Source organism: Microchirus variegatus (assembly GCF_963457635.1).
Source record: "Microchirus variegatus genome assembly, chromosome: 15".
In the NCBI taxonomy this organism is placed as follows: Eukaryota; Metazoa; Chordata; class Actinopteri; order Pleuronectiformes; family Soleidae; genus Microchirus; species Microchirus variegatus.
In genome coordinates this window covers 20762134-20779888 of record NC_139816.1, presented here as the reverse complement: position 1 = coordinate 20779888, position 17755 = coordinate 20762134, and the positions used below count along the sequence as shown (strand labels likewise).

At 42.2% G+C, this 17755-nt stretch overlaps 1 protein-coding gene across 1 annotated transcript in view; it reads left to right on the top strand.

Annotated features, from left to right (window-relative positions):
- LOC310937512 (sodium channel protein type 5 subunit alpha-like) overlaps positions 1–17755 on the top strand; it is a gene marked incomplete at both ends in the record, with an annotated part of 107106 nt that overhangs the window by 67301 nt on the left and 22050 nt on the right. The window contains one exon of the mRNA XM_083901795.1: positions 3627–3750. Coding sequence (XP_083757921.1) covers positions 3627–3750 — 124 coding nt within the window. The remainder of the gene's footprint in view (positions 1–3626; positions 3751–17755) is intronic.

Below are 17755 nucleotides of genomic sequence, written 5' to 3'. Positions count from 1 at the left end.
CTTCATCATCATCATGTCTCTTTAATCATGTTGTGCACCTGTGCTCTCCCTCCCTCCCTCTCTCTCTCTTGCACACACACACAAACACGCACACACGCATGCACACGCACACACGCATGCACACGCACACACACACACACACACACACACACACACACACACACACTCACACACACACACTAATGCACAATTGGAAAATAAATCTTAGTCATGAAACAAACAGAAGAGGAAAAAAAGCTGTCATCATTTACTATGATCATTTTTATTAATAACATTTTATTTTAATATACTATATTAGATCAGAATAAATGAGATTTTTAGACAAGTTTAGATTTGGTTAGACAAGGTTAGATTAGACCAGATTAGATTAGATTACACAAGATTAGAGTAGATTAAACAAAATGATATTAGATTAGACAAGATTAGATTAGAAAACATTATATTAGATTAGACAAGATTATGAGGTTAGACAAGTTTAAGATTAGTTTTGAGGCGACAGAAAAACAAACATTTTTCTCTGAAGAATTCACATGAAATAATAAAATAATAAATTAAAAACTGTTATTTTATGTGTGTTAGAGCTGTGACACGCACGCACACACACATCTACAGTATATAGAGTACAGTGAAGTGTGTGTTTATGTGTGTGTGGGAATATTCAACGTGGATTGTTGTTTTTGTTACATACGTTATAATCTGACGTGGTCATTATTCACGCGCTCGTTCTTCTTCGTCCTCGCAGACTCAGCAACAAACTGTGTGTGTGAGCCTGCATGTGTGTGTGTGTGTGTGTGAGCCTGCATGTGTGTGTGTGTGTGAGCCAGCGTGTGACCTACATAGACACTTAAATAATGTACTGACACAACACTGCCGTTGATTCCTGAATATGCTGAGTCAGCACATTTTGTTCAGGTACAACTTGATTATCTTTTTGTGTGTGTGTGTGCGTGTGATACCTACGTCACATGACCACGTCTTTATCTCACTGTTAGACAGACCATTCCAACAGGAAACTGAGCTGTGCTTTAATATGCTAATAGTAATGAGCGATTAGTGGATGTTGTGGATTAACTGGAATAAATCTGGTTGTGTGTGTGTGTGTGTGTGTGTGTGTGTGTGTGTGTGTGTGTGTGTGTGTGTGTGTGTGTGTGTGTGTGTGTGTGTGTGTGTGTGTGATCCTGCTGACACATGTACAGGTGTTGTGTGCAGGAACAGGTGCAGCAACTCTGCTTTGATTTAATAACATCAAAACAGCCAGTTTAACACTTACATCGCAGAACAACAACAAAGTCCAACAACAGTGTTTCAGGTGTCTGTATTCGATCCACATTTACAAGAATTCAGGTTACATCTTACATACAATTAACAAAATCCAAACTTTGTAAACCACTCACTATCCCACACCAAATTCCATCGGGAAAATCAGTGATTTTAACATCACAGCACACAGGAGTTGTTGATCCACTGCTGCCTCCATCACTGAGTTCTAATGTCTTATTTAATGAATTCTGTGTTTGAAATGTTTCGTTCCGATGTATGTTACAAACACAAAGTGACCACACGAGGCAGCAGCAGGCCAGCAGTGTCCCTGCGAGCTAAAATCACTGATTTTCTTGATGGGCTTTGGTGTGGGAGAGTGAGTGGTTTACAAACTTCAGTTTCCTGTTGGAAAAGTCTGTCTAACAGTGAGATAAAGACGTGAACATGTGACGTAGATATCATAGACTTAGACCCCATCCCAATACCTCCCCCTTAACATTTCCACTTAGTTTTGAGTGCCATCAACCGTAAATTCCCCTCGTTGAGGGAAGTGGAATTGGGACATCACTACATGCAAATTAGCGTAGTGAACGTAACGAACGTGGATCGCAATACTATTTTCATTCAGGTGATCCAGCTGTTGTGTTGCCTTTTGTGTTGGCTGAGTTTGTTTTTCTCCGTCCTCGTAAACGCTATATTACGAATGTGATTAAAATCTGAAGTCCAAGGTATTTGTGTTCAAGTGAACGTCGTTACACACATCCAAACACTGACAAAACTACCCAGATGTAGCAGAACTAGCTAGCGGCTATTTGCCGAGTGCTTCGAGAGTATGCCCGTCATGTAGAGCTACATGACGGGCATACTCTCTCGAAGCACTCGGCAAATAGCCGCTAGCTGCTTTCATAAATCATCAGTTATTTTCTGATATTAGTGTTCAAAGCTCAATGGTCCTTCGGATGTATATCAAACCAACATATTCCAACACATTTTGACATTGTAACGTGCTTTTCTGCAAAAATGTATTACAAGGAAATAGTTCCTCGGCAAATGTGGCCGCCATCGTTGTTGAAAAAATATCAGCCGGCTGGCTGAATTCGCAAAGCATCATGGGTAATTTCACACTTCGTTTTAAGCCCACATCAGAGCTCACTACATTTTGAGGGTTAATTATAACATATCCCACTTGCTCCCCTCTACACGTCAACGCGCAAAATTAGGGTAAAAATGTAGGGTTAGGGGAGGTATTTGGACGGAGCCTTTAACTGATGTAGATCGTAGATATGACAGCTGATCACTCGGTTGATTAATTGATTATAATTACATGTAATCACATGTGTGTGTATGTGTGTTTCACTGCTTTAAGCTTTTCTCTGCAGCTCTACAGAAGCAGCGTATGAATGGAAATACATTGAAACCACTCATTATAGATGTCAGCTGTCTGTGTGTGTGTGTGTGTGTGTGTGTGTGTGTTTGTGTGTGTGTGTGTGTGTGTGTGTGTGTGGACAGGTGAGCTAACGATTTGAGTCAACACAGCTAACTCATGAATACATTCAGACTCTGGGAACAGAGAGCGAACGCTGTGACAAATGCCAACTTTGGACACACACAAAGCCCAATGGACATGAATACTCACCTAATCTCTGACACACACTTACACGTCTAAAGAAACCCACACAAAAAGTGGACAAAGTACCACACAGACAGACACACACACACACACACACACACACACACACACACACACACACACACACACACACACACACACACACACACACACACACACACACACACCCACACACGCACTCCCGCTGTGTCATTGTACAGAGGTTTAGCAAACGTTGCCAGATTTTTCCTCGTCAGCATTAAACCTAAAATCTCTCCTCGCTCTCTCTTCGTGTCACTCGTCCCTTTGTGAGGTTAAACTCCCATGATGCTTAGCAAACAGGAACCTTTGAAATCAGCTGTGGTGGAGGAGGGAGGAGGAGGTGGAGGAGTTTCCTGTAGATTAGTCACAGTTAAAGTGATCGTACGTCAGTGTTTTCATTAAAAACCTCTAACAGCTCAGTCTCAACTCATAATTGCTACTAAATACGTTTCATACGGTCACAGTAAAAGCTAAAAAAAGTTAAACCTATGCACCCAATCACCGTTAGAGGGCGCCACCACTGTGGTCAACCTTAGCTTGTGTTTTGAGTTCACAATGTGGTTTTCATGATTTCCTGTGTGAGAACAAAGTTAACACGCAGTCAATTGGTTGGTTTTGAACACGGCGCAGGATTCGCTTCCAGATAAATGTCATGTTTGTATGTGATTCATTTGATCGGTTGCTTCAGAGTTTGATTGGTTGTCCTTGTTCTCAGCAGAAAGACGACATCAGCCTATCAGAGGGCAGTACAGTGGACCTCAGGAAACCCGGAGAAGAAGAGGATGAGTACTCGGAGACGGCAGAAGAAGCCATGGACCCAGACAACTGTTTCCCAGACCGTAAGAACTCCAATATTCTTAAATCTTCGGATGGGCGGGGCTTGTTAAGATGAATTTTTCGGATTTGTTGGGCTTTGTCGTTTAGTCAGGCTTCCTTCATCTTGAGAACAATAGGTGATGAAATTATGCAGAATGAGACTCTGTGACACAAGATTTTTCACCAAACAACTAGACCTTTATTCTGTTACAAGTTCAAATTCAAGTTTCTATTCCGAGCGATGCAGTTCGCGGAGAGTTACTCTCCCTGTGAGCAAGACCCCACTTCTTAAAGGTTATCTGCTCATCTTGCTATACATCACATCCTGCCCATATTTGGTCTTCTACCATCAGTCTCCCATAGGAGCCACTTTTCTGAATAAACAAGGACAGCTACTCAACCATTTTCTAGGTCAACTGAAGCCCAAACAAGGCAATGTTCAGGTCGGGCCTGCAGCCTTACATTGTAAACATATAGTGGACTCTTCTCCATCATGAGGAACCTTGTGCTCCTTAATACAATGAAATATCTTAACATATCTCTGTGTTAATGTGTTCATCTTCTCACTGGAAACTTGACTTTCAAGTTTTGATGTTAATGGATTTAATTTCATGCATTCTTTTTAGTCTTGTGTGTCAGTGCCACCTGCTGGACTGGAGTGGAAATGCTTGTTGTCGCTGTTTAAATCTCTGGGATTTAATGGAGGAAAAATGTAATGTGTTGCTCAACTTTTCAAATATCAGCATATATACTCTTTTGTATATGTTACGCCCAGGCTGATCACTACAACAATAAAGAGACTCCCTGAGAAAGCACCAGCAACACATCAAAGAAACCATTTCAAAGGTTTACTAAAACCATTTACACATTTACAGGGGTTTCCTCATCTTTCTTTGAGTTCCCTGATGTTTTAAGAAGTAAATATATAACTTAATATTATTGTATTTCATGTTAAACTAATGTTTATGTTTCACGACAAACACAAACCAGTTTTTAGGTTATTTTAAAAAGGCAAATCTTGTAAAGAAAATAATATTAAGCCAACTAAGTCTTCTAATCTAAATAAATTTTAATGAGAGCAAAACAAAAATATTATGATCTCTCATTTTAATTTTAAATGAAGACGTGCAGAGACATGTTTGCTTGTGTCCTCTGTCCTTTTCGTCCTTGATATTCAACTCTGAAAGTGCAAACGTTCCTTCGTCCGTGATTATCGCAGCTTTTTGCAGAAAGTGAAGATACCCGAGGTTCGATCATTGTCTGGTTGTTTTGCTGACCCCGTGAAGTCGGTCCCCCTTCACTGTGAACGGTCCCTCCACCACCACCTGCCTCACTTGACCCAGAACTTTCATCAGGAGATTTATGATGGTGCTGCGACAAACTCAGGTGAACAGCAAACACCTTGTTTCCCTCCTGACTCAGCTCCCGTTTCCTCCTGGGGCTCAGATTTGTCTCCGCTAGCATGTTCACGGCACAGAGACTGGGGGAGGGGTGGGGGGGGGGGGTGTAACCTGTGACGTATTATGGTCTGTTGAAACGACGAGAACTTCTGAGGACAAAGATCATGTGTTTGTTTGTAGAAACTTAATGGATGATTGAGCTCAGCCTCTCCTCTGGTATCTGATGTAGACGTATCTCCAAATAGTGGCCTGTGATGTTTACTTTGTTGTTTGTAGTAGTTTATGTTTTCGCATGTGAATGAAGATAAATTGTGTGGGCGTACATTATTTTTCAGACAGGAAACATCTGTTCAGAATTATTTTCTGCTGTATCCAGGTCTTCCCTGCTGTTTATAGAATTGCTCTGGTCTTCCCTGGTCTTCCCAGGTCTTTCCTTGTGTTCCTTGCTGTATGTTTTGGTATTTCCTGATGTTTTCAGGAGTTGTCTGGTGTTTCCAGATGTTTACTGCTGTTTCCAGGTCTGGCCTGGTGTTCCTTGGTATATTTATTTGGGGGTGGTGGTGTTTCCTGGTGTTTTCAGGATGCTACTGGTATTTATTAGTATCTTAAGTGTGCTCTTTGTGTTTGTTGTTTTGTACGGTGTTGTGTGGTGTTCCCTGATGGTTTGTGGTGTTCCCTTCTGTTTTGTGGAGCTCTTTGGTAGATTTATTTGGTTGGTGTTTCCTAGGCTCCTGGCCTTCCCTGGTATTTTATATTGTTATTTCCAAGTGTTTCCTGGTGGTCTCTAATGGTGTCTCTTTGAGTTCCCTGATCTTCCCTGCTTTGCCCAGGTCTTTAGTCATGTTCCATGTTGTTGTTGAGTTCTTTAGTATATGTTTTGGTCTTTCCTGGTGTTTTGTGACGATCCTTGGTATATTAATTTACTTGGTTTCCTGGTGTATCCTGGTGTTTTAAGATGTCTTGGTATTCATTAGATTTCACTGGTATGTCCCTGTGATGTTTCCTCAATGTTTCTGGTATTTTCAGGGGGCTACTCGTGCTTCCCAGACACCTAGGCCTTCCTTGGTATTTTTTGTTGTTGTTTCGAAGTATTCCATAGTGGATTTGATGGTGTCTCCTCAAGTTCCCTGATCTTTCCCGCTGTTCCCAGATCTTTAGTGGTGTTCCCTGATCTTTTCTGTTGTTTTGTTGTGTTCCTTTTTTTGTGTTTGTTTTGGTATTTCCTGCTTTTTCCCCAGGTCTTTTGTCTTGTATGCTAGAATGTCCTGGTCTTTCCTGGTATTCTTTAGTATTTTCGGGGGGGTCTTGGTGTTTCCTAGAGTCCTAGGCATTCTCCTTTGGTGTTTCCTGGTGGTCTTTAAGCCCAATTTATACTTCTGCATAAAGTTTTCTGCGTAGGTTACGCAGAGTCCTCTGCGTCGTCTCCGACTGCACGAAACATTTTTTAAGTGTCCGTCACTCCGTCAAGGGACAATGGAGACGGCAAGAGTTGCGATTGTTCCTCAGGACAGGCCGAGATAACGCTGCTCTGTGCCGGCTCACAGTGAGCACCAAGCGTCCACAGAGGCGGAGCTGATCCCCGCCGATAACGCCGCTGCCAAACTATAAATACGTCATATCTTAACACACACAGCACATGTTTAGACTCTAAATGGCCAATTTCTCGCCTCAAATGATCTTAAAACTGCGTTCCGTCACACAGAAAAGTGAGAAACGGCCACTGTTTCAACAACAACAATCTTTCTCTCTCTTTCTCTCTCGGACGCCATTGCTCATTGTAGCCTGAAGCACAACAACCTTGCGCAGCGACCCCTACTGATCGGGAGGGAAATTGCAGTGCGTATCCATCACCCGACGCAGAAGTATAAAGGCTCGGGGCGTCTCCGTGGTGACGCAGTCGGATAACGCATTACGCAGTCGGAGAAGTATAATGTGGCCTTTAGTGGTGTCTCCTAGGTGCCACCAGGCATGGCGCCAGGATTCTATTTGTGGATGGGCCAGACCAATTATGGGTGGTGCTCATTTAAATATTATGTTGCATTGTAAAAACTTTCTTGCATAGAAGAAGCTATTCGTGATCACTCTCCTTGGTTCTGATCAAAGAAGAGTGCTTTTGAATCTCCATTACGCACCATACCTGGCTGTGGCTGAGCACGTGGGCATCACCTCTCTTCCCTGACCCGCTCACCAAAGTGCCTGCACATCTTACAGAAGACTGCATCCTTCCTAATGCTTTACTCAAGGAAATTGTGTCTGCTATAGCAGTTTGTGGAGAAACTCCTTGCTTTGTCACCTACAAGTCTCATCCACAAGAGACAGATCCACAGGAGGACTATCATCCACTTGCGAGGCAGAAGCACTAGCAGAGGCATTAGCATTGGCGCTAGTTGCGCTAGCATCCTGGGGTGGCAGAGAGGAAGATGTGCTAGGTCTCAGCTCTCCAGCAGCCCTGCACTGCAGTCACGTGATGTTTCCACAAACCATTTGTCCAACACCTTCCTGTCCCAGTACTTTCACAATGAGATTTATGATTCTGCTCTGAAGAAACCCGAGAGAAAAGCAAACACCTCGTTTCCTTCTGTCCTCCTAGAGACGAAACACAGGAAACAGGAAGTTAATATAAGTGATGATGTGTCGTGGAAACAACTCTGAGCGGATCAATCAATTCATATATCTGCTTAAATACCTTTTAAATAAAATAACATTTATTGTTTACTCCCAAGAAGCTCAACGTTCTTACAACGTTAAAAGAAATTATACAGATATTTGTGAAATCTACATAAATAAATAATCACATGTGTGCAAAATAAAAATAAACATCTAACCCAGGTAATTAATTAATAATACTTATATTTAAGGAGACATATTATGCAAAATCAACTTTTCATTCATTCAATTTAATACTTATATAATATATAATATAATATATTTGGGACTCTGGAGGCTCTATGAGTAGGCAAAGTGTGAAAAAAGATGACTCACTCATGTTTTTGTGGTCCTCAGTCTAAGTACAGGAGATAAAACACACAATGTTGACTTCCGCACTCATTGCTACGTCAAAATAAGACATTCCTGGAATTGTTGTCTCGCGGAGCTCCACTTTGTCCCTAAAAAACGCGAGAGTGCAGGCGAGGGCAATAATATCCTGAAGAGCGGAATGAACATTGTCACAGACATGTTTATTAGGACACGAGGGAACTAGGTTAACTTGGAGAAATAGGGTATAATATGTCTACTTTAATAAATACATACAGTAATGATAGAAAAGTCATGATATAAAAGTGTGTTTTTATAAAAAACGTACATCAACTTGCTTTAATGCTCTACTATGTAACACTTTACTGCCGTACTTTTATTTTACAAGTAAAAGTACAAAATTTTTTACTACAAGAATAAAGTTGTAATATTAAGAGAAAAACAATTGTATACATAGTATTACGACGTTATCCTACATCTGTGTATTTATATCACAACTTTTTTTATGTAGTATTGCAATGTGATAATGGAACTTTTTACTCAGTATTGCAACTTTATTCTTTATTCTCATAATATTGCGACTTTATTCTTGTAATATCGATATCCATTGTTTTTCCTTTAAAGCAAACACTAAAATTTTTTTTAAACTTTGATTATTCTACAATACAATGTCTATGAGGTTGTTAACGTCTCATAGTGATATTATTGTTATGACACTGGCATGATATAAAATAGATTTTTGAAATTTATAAAAGTTATATATAAACAGTTTGATCATCTTTGTAGTTTTTCTGAAAATACACTGAACCAAAAGACACCAGTGAGACACATAGCATTATAATGTGAAGAGAATTTCAACTCATCAAACAACACAAATGAAACACTAGTTTGCTGTTTTACTGGTAAATAATACTTATCTTGATGTGCTTTGATGTACGGGGTACACCCTGGACAGTTCGCCAGTCCATCACAGGGTCATGGTGATGACATATATGATGATAATTATAATAATAATATCATTCAACCTGTAAGATGAGGACACAGAGAGAGAGGGAGGAAAGGAAGGAAAGACAAAAACTAGGGACAGAAAGAACAAGGTCAATGACCATGTAGTCATATTCATACGTGTGAGAGAGTGAGTGTGCGTGCACCGCAGGAATTCCCCCAGCAGTCTAGGTCTATAGCGGCATAACTAACAGATGGTCTGGGTTTCCCTGAGCCAGCTCTAACTATAAGCTTTATCAAAATGGAAAGTTTTAAATCTAACATTTGTATAAAATTCTTGAAGTGACATTTTTCAGATTTATTGACACCATGTCGTAGCTTTACAATATTTTGACGTTTCAATATAAAATAAAATTTTAAAGTGGAACTCGACTGGAAGTTCCTATTAACGCTGTTTTTTAGTGTGTATCTGCGTCATTACCTTGTTTATGAAGCCCTGAAGGTTCTAAACAAACAGTTCAGCCATTGCTGAGAACGCTGTGTTTTATTGTAATCTCAGGGCTCAGCGAGATCTCTGAAAATCCCGTTATAGTTACGTAAACATTGGTTCTCCTGAACAGCTCCGGGCACTAGTCCAGGAACTCCGGTTGCGTACATTGAACCGCAGAAGAAGAATAACGTCCGTTGTGGAGGTGTTTCACGAGCGGCAGTGTCTTCTGACTCTGGGTCTGACTCCGGGTCAAAGGTCGTCAAAGGGACTTCGGCGGGGAGTCGTGAAGAAGCTTTTTTTAAACATTGTTAAAACAATGTTTTGATAATCAGGAGCAGTGGATCCACCGTTCCAGAGGGGGGAGCTGCGCTTCTGAGAGCGGGTGTGCTGGATAGTACTGGCCAATCACAAGACTCTGTCTTCTGGGGGTGAAAGTTCACTCCGAAACATTGCGGCTGACGAAAAAGTGTCAAAAAAGAGGATTTCTATCGGCTAGTTCACAGCAACTAGGAGGTTTTTGAGCATAAAAACAAGTTAATGTATGTAAGTAGACCTCCATAACTAACATATATGTGCAACAGGAACAATCTATGTGACCTTTAACACAATTTTTTTAACAAAACAACTTATGAAGGTTTTTTTTTAATGTTTTTATAATATTTAAATTCATTTTAATTAAATTAACTTACTTTACTTTTTTGTATATATTTTTTTAATATGACAGGGAGGATAAAAAAAGAGACTTAATTTCTATCGATGTTGATGTGACAGACTTGACGCTTGACGGAGAATTTGTGAGGACACCAGTGTGTGAAGGGACGACTTTGACACAAAAATACAGACACAGATTAAATAAAACGTTCAAGTAAAAGAATGAAAAAAAAAGTCACAGACAGAGAAAGTTTGTGACTTTGCTGAAATCAACACATTTTAGCTTCAAATCAACACATTTTCAGCTGCAGGATTCTGAACTCCCTCCTGACCTGATTCACACAGTCCCAGCACACTGGACCAGGACCAGCAGTACACTGACACAGCTGTGTGTGCGTGTGTGTGTGTGTGTGTGTGTGTGTGTGTGTGTGTGTGTGTGTGTGTGTGTGTGTGTGTGTGTGTGTGTGTGTGTTTGTGTGTGTGTGTCAGTGTCAGGGTTTTCCTGCGACTCAGCTGCTGCAGATTCAGGCCACAAAGATTCCTCACAGCAGCTGTATGACAATGTTCAGCGTCGGCAGATGGACTTTGTGCTGAGACAAAGATTCCATCTGGACGCTGAGGACAAACCCCAGGATCATGTTGTTGTTGTTTTTTTATTATTATTTGCATTGTTTAACAAAGTTAAAGCCACAGAAGTGCGATGTTTGTTTGGAGTTTTTCAGAATCACTTAATTTTCCCACTGTGTCTCTGGTTCAGAGGAAACCTGGAGACATGACTCCATCAAAAACTCACCAATGACTCATCAAAAACTCATCAATGCTAATACCTGCTAACACTAGCTAACACCCACTAAAACCTGCAAACATTCGCTAAAACCTGTTAAAGCGGATCTAGACCGGAATTTCCAATTAACGCTGTTTTTATTTATTTATTAACTCTCTGCTGAGAACGCTGTGTTTTATTGTAATCTCAGGCTCAGCGAGATCTCGGAAAAAACCCGGTCCGGCTACGTAAACAGCGGTTATCCTGAACAGCAGATCCTCCTGCTCCGGGCACTAGTCCGGGCACATCCGGTTGCGTACATTGAACCACAGAAGAAGAATAACGTCCGTTGTGGAGGTGTTTCACGAGCCACAGTGTCTTCTGACTCTGGGTCTGACTTAAAACAATATTTTGATAATGAGTAGCAGTGCATCCACCGTTCCAGAGGGGGGAGCTGAGCTTCTGAGAGCTTGTGTGCTGAATATGTCACTTCCGGGTACTGGCCAATCACAAGACAGTTGGCAAGGCTCTATGCTGGCTGGCCAATCACAACACAGTCTGTCTTCTGGGGGTGAGATTTGTCTGAAATATCGCGGCTGAGGACAGCGTCAGAAAAGAAGGATTTCTAGCGGCTCGTTTACAGCAACTAGGAGGTTTTTGACCATAAAAACAAGTTAATGTATGTAAGTAGACCTCCATAACTAACATATATGTGCAACAGGACCACTCTATGTGAGCTTTAACACCCACTAACACTAGCTGACACCTGCTAATACCGGCTAACACTAGCTAACATCTGCTAACACCCACTAAAACCTGCTTACACTAGCTAACATCTGCTAACACCCACTTAAACCTGCTTACACTAGCTAACATCTGCTAAGACCCACTAATACCTGCTAACATTAGCTTACAACTGCTAACACAAGTTTACATACAGCTACATACACATACACATACACATACACATACACATACACATACACATACACAGGGCTGCAAACTTGTGAGAAAACCTTGGAGTGAAACAACGTGGCATGCTGGTCCAGTCGAGGTTACCAAAACACCCAATATATTTATTTATAGTAATAATTATGCATCCCAAGCTTATTAATGCTTTATACAATATGCTTTATGTATTATTAATGCTTAATACTCATAATGATTTATACAATAATAATAATAATAGTAAATAAGTCCAGACCTGGATTCGATCCTACAACCTACCCCACAAAAGTCTAAACAATTAAACCACTAGACTACCATTGATAATGTGCTTCTTGTGTGTCATTACCAGACTTGTACCAGGAACTCGAATTCCTAGAACTATTGACCTCTCTTGCCGCTCAGTATCGTAACCAAACTGTCTTGGTATCGTGGGTGGGAGCGGTTTCAAACCTTTCAGAGGATGGATGATAGTCGCACCATTATGCTTATGCTATTCAGAATAGAGCTTAGATCGGCCCCCAAAAATCAAGCCCGACCCGAGCCTGTGAACGTTGTGTCCGAGCCCAACACATTAACTGTGCCCGAGCCCGATTTAAACCCGAAATTTTTTTTTTAATACGTGAGCCGTAAATGTACACGTACGTCCACGTCCTCTCCACAGCGGGAGCTCGTTGTATCTGCTGCCACAGTCTAATTGACAACAATCCACGTCCATGAACCATGGATGTATTATGGCATATGTTGCTAATGACGACCTTCACACAATACGACGAGCTATAACATACCACGGGAACACCACAAGTGAGAAAGTGCGTCAATCATTTGATTGACGCAATCAAACAAATGCGTCAATCAAATGCGTGAGAGTTGGCAGCTATGAATATTATGTTAAATAATGTAGACACCCTGGGAGCTGGTGGATCTGTCCTACAACCTTCCCAATACAAGTCTACTTACTTAACCACTGGGCTACCACTGTTGTTCTCTTGTTAAAGGTGCCAGAAGAAGATTTAACGATTAGATTAGAAAGAGAATAAAAGACGCAAAAGTAGACGTATGCTGTAATAATGTTGGTTGGCGGTTGAAACAATGGTGTGGTGCGCGTCATTACCCGACCTGTACCGAAAACTCGATCCGTTCTGCGCATGTGCTTGGCTGAATTCCTAGAACCAGTGACGCTCGGACACCTCTCTTGCCGTTCAGTCCAGGATGATGCAACTGATCGTAACCGAACTGTCTTGGTATCGCAGGTGCGAGTGGTTTCAAACATTTCAGAGGATGGATGATATTTGCACCGTATGCTTAGCGTGAGCTCAGCCCATGGATGTATTGGCTTAACCAGAGACAGTTTGATATTGTCCTCACAGTCTCTGCAGGCATAACTTATCTATCACGAGTGGCTTTTCTCCTGCTCAACAGATTAGATCACAGATAAACTCAGCTGTCTGATATATTCAGAACCGTTTTTGTGTACTTCAGCTTTAGAAATCGGATGTGTGGCGTAGGCCTGGCAAACTCGATTCTTTTTAAGGATTCGGGTTATTCTGAGTCACTCACTCAACTGATCCGGGTTTTCCGAGTCCGGCTCTGCAGGAAGTTCCTATCTCGGACTTGAGTTGACTTGTGGAGTTGTGGTTGCCTACGAAATTGTAAGTTATACAACTTTTGGCAGCTAAGATGGCTAGGACTAGTAGTGCAATGTTGCAAGATGTTTGTGTGTTTGTGTTCCTATCAACCCACATAAATACGCCGTCAAGCGCCGCCAAATCTATGGGCGGCAGTTTAGGGAGAAGGATAAAGCCATGCAAGCCAATCAGAATCCTCAGAATCAACAACACGAACAACACTGAAGTTCTCATGCCATTCCTCCAGGTGGACGACTTCTTTCTCGAAGTCTGCCCACCAGACCGCATGCAGTTCGCCCAGGTCAGATCCAAAATTGTCGATGTTGGCAGGTAAATGTATACGTCTTGGAAGGGAAAGCTGCAGGAAAAATGCTGACCTCCGTGCACTCCTCTGCCTCTGCTCCTCCATATAGTATAGCAGTTGTATTTGCAAATGCAAACAGGCCAAAAGCATTTGCATAAACAGAAAAATGAGTTCCACCTTAACAGCGTCCACGATAGCCAAACAATAGGGCGCTCACATGCCGTTAAGCATTTTCTGGTGCATAATGTTACGCTTGAGAACCTCAAACCCCGTTTCTACCAGTTGACACGACGACACATAACCGACATTATCAGAAATCTCCACTTTGGCCGGAGTTTTTAGAAATAATGGTTTTCTGTGATAAAAACTGGGTTTTTATGTAAACGAGAGACCAAATCACATGGAAATCTGTGTTTTCCGTTCGTGTAAACTTTGTCTTTTCACCTGACCTGAGCTTTAATGTCCTGAGATTAACGAGATTATACACAACTTTAGGATTATCTGGAATTATATGCTGTTAACCAGATTTAAGGATGACCAGCTGTGTGTGTGTGGCCGTACCTGGTATTCCTTATGTTGTGGGGACCTAAATCTGTTTACACACACACATTATGGGGACAAAATCCAGTCCCCATAATGTGTGTGTGTGCATGCGTGTCTGTGTGTGTTTCTCTGGGTTTTTATTTTTAAATGTGAGCTTAAATAATTGGATTTTTATTTAGTTTGTCAGTTAATGATGAACTGTATCTGGATGTGTGTGTGTGTGTGTGTGTGTGTGTGTGTGTGTGTGTGTGTGTGTGTGTGTGTGTGTGTGTGTGTGTGTGTGTGTGTGTGTGTGTCACTGTGTGTGTGAGATTTGGACTGAAATGTGACACATCTGCTCACACTGTCAGCTCTGTTGTTAGTGCAGGTGCACACAACACACACGTACACACACACACACACACACACACACACACACAGTGAGACACACACCGTGATATACAGTGACACACACACACACATACACACACACACAGTAACACACACAGTGACCCTGAGACACACACACACACAGTGATGTGCTGACAGTCATTAGATTAGTTGTTGCCTCATTAGTTTTCTAAATGTCAACTCATTGGTTAATGTTGTGATACTGCACCAGTATTTTACTGTGTGTGTGTGTGTGTGTGTGAATGTGCCACTGTGTGTGCCTCGCTGTGTGTCTCACTGTGTGTGTGTGTGTCTCACTGTGTGTCATTGTGTGTGTCTCACTGTGTGTGTGTGTGTGTGTGTGTGTGTGTGTCTGTGCGTGTGTGTGTGTCTCTGTGTGTCACTGTGAGTTTGGGTCACTGTGTGTGTGTGTGTGTCTCACTGTGTGTCATTGAGTGTGTCTCACTGTGTGTGTGTGTGTGTGTCTGTGCGTGTGTGTGTGTGTGTCTCACTGTGAGTTTGGGTCACTGTGTGTGTGTGTGTGTGTCTCACTGTGTGTCATTGTGTGTGTCTCACTGTGAGTGTGGGTCACTGTGTGTGTGTGTGTGTCTGTGTCTGTATGTGAGTGTGCCACTGTGTGTCTCATTGTGTGTGTGTATCACTGTGTGTGTCTCAATGTGTGTGTGTGCCACTGTGTGTCTCATTGTATGTGTGTATCACTGTGTGTGTCTCAATGTGTATGTGTGTCACTGTGTGTCTCACTGTGTATCACTGTGTGTCCCTGTGTGTGTGTGTGTGTGTGTGTGTAACTGTGTGTGTGTGTGTGTCATTGTGTGTGTGTATGTGAGTGCGTCACTGTGTGTCTCACTGTGTGTGTATCACTGTGTGTCTCAATGTGTGTGTGTGTCACTTTGGGTTGTTACTGTGTGTCTCACTGTGTGTCTCACTGTCTGTGTGTGTGTGTGTGTGTGTGTCCCTGTGTGCCTCTGGTGACACTGTGTTCTCATCAGTTGAGACGTTCACGTTCTGCTTCTCTGAAAACAGAAAAAAAACCAAAAAACTTTAATGCTCACATGTTACCATGACGACAGGTGAAGTAAGTTCACTGGAAAATAAAGGTAATAAATGTAGACGATATTTTGGATTTCAAACCGACAAGAGATTGATTCTCAGTTTTTTAGTCCAATAATAAAACAATTATTACTCTAATATACATGCATATATGCATATACTTATGTATTTGTATATATATATATATATGAATAAATAAATGTGTATTGGATTAAAATAGTGAATAATTAAAATAAATGAAATAAAATGTCTTTCTTAGGACCAAATCATAATATAAACAATAGAAATACAAGGACATTTTGACCTTTGGGGGAAAACTTTGTCTTGTTACAATTTTAAAGGGATTTTTCAGGGTTAAGACCAGGTTAAAGGTCAGGATTAGACATTTCATTGTGTTGGTTAAGGTTATGTCTGAGTGTCCTCACTAAGACTGCTGGATAAAAACTCACTGTGTGTGTGTGTGTGTGTGTGTGTGTGTGTGTGTGTGTCACCTGACAGCAGAACAATCAGCAGCGTTTTCTCGGTAACGTTCAATAATCAGATCAATGTTGCCGTTGACAGGTGACGTAATGATGCGTTTAGAGCCACGCTCAATAAAGTTCAACAGTTTAACACGGATGAAGTGTTTATGAAGACCACACACATAAGAGCACACACAGTGACACACACACACACACACACACACACACACACACACACACACACACACACACACACACACACACACACACACACACACACACACACACACACACACAATCATAATAACTCTGCCATGTGGGCTGATTGAGTGTCGGATTACCACGGGCTTGTTTTCATTGGATTACACAACAGTGTATCTGAGAATGGCCTATTAGTCTCCATGGTAACGGAGAGTGGAGGTAATCAGAGCTTTAATTACACAAGTAGGCGGAGGCTGTAATCAGAGCAGAGACGAGTGAAGATGAGACGAGACGAGCGGAGACTACTGACACAGACTGAGTCTGTGATCAACACCAGCAACCAGTCACACTGTCAGTCACTAACTGACCCGCCAAACTGTCCGTTACTAACTGACCTGCCCAACTGTCAGTCACTAACTGACCTGCCCAACTGTCCGTTACTAACTGACCTGCCCAACTGTCCGTTACTAACTGACCTGCCCAAATGTCCGTTACTAACTGACCTGCCCAACTGTCCATTACTAACTGACCCGCCCAACTGTCCGTTACTAACTGACCTGCCCAACTGTCCTTTACTAACTGACCCGCCCAACTGTCCGTTACTAACTGACCCGCCCAACAGTCCGTTACTTACTAACCCGCCCAACTGTCAGTCACTAACTGACCCGCCCAACTGTCCGTTACTAACTGACCCACCCAACTGTCAGTCACTAACTGACCCGCCCAACTGTCAGTCACTAACTGACCCGCCCAACTGACAGTCACTAACTGACCCACCCAACTGTCAGTCACTAACTGACCCACCCAACTGTCCGTCACTAACTGACCCGCCCAACTGTTCGTTACTAACTGACCCGCCCAACTGTCCGTTACTAACTGACCCGCCCAACTGTCAGTCACTAACTGACCTGCCCAACTGTCCGTTACTAACTGACCCGCCCAACTGTCCGTTACTAACTGACCCGCCCAACTGACAGCCACTATCTGACCCGCCCAACTGTCAGTCACTAACTGACCCGCCCAACTGTCCGTTACTAACTGACCCGCCCAACTGACAGCCACTAACTGATCCACCCAACTGTCAGTCACTAACTGACCCGCCCAACTGTCCGTTACTAACTGACCCGCCCAACTGTCCGTTACTAACTGACCCGCCCAACTGACAGCCACTAACTGACCCACCCAACTGTCAGTCACTAACTGACCCGCCCAACTGTCCGTTACTAACTGACCCGCCCAACTGTCCGTTACTAACTGACCCGCCCAACTGACAGCCACTAA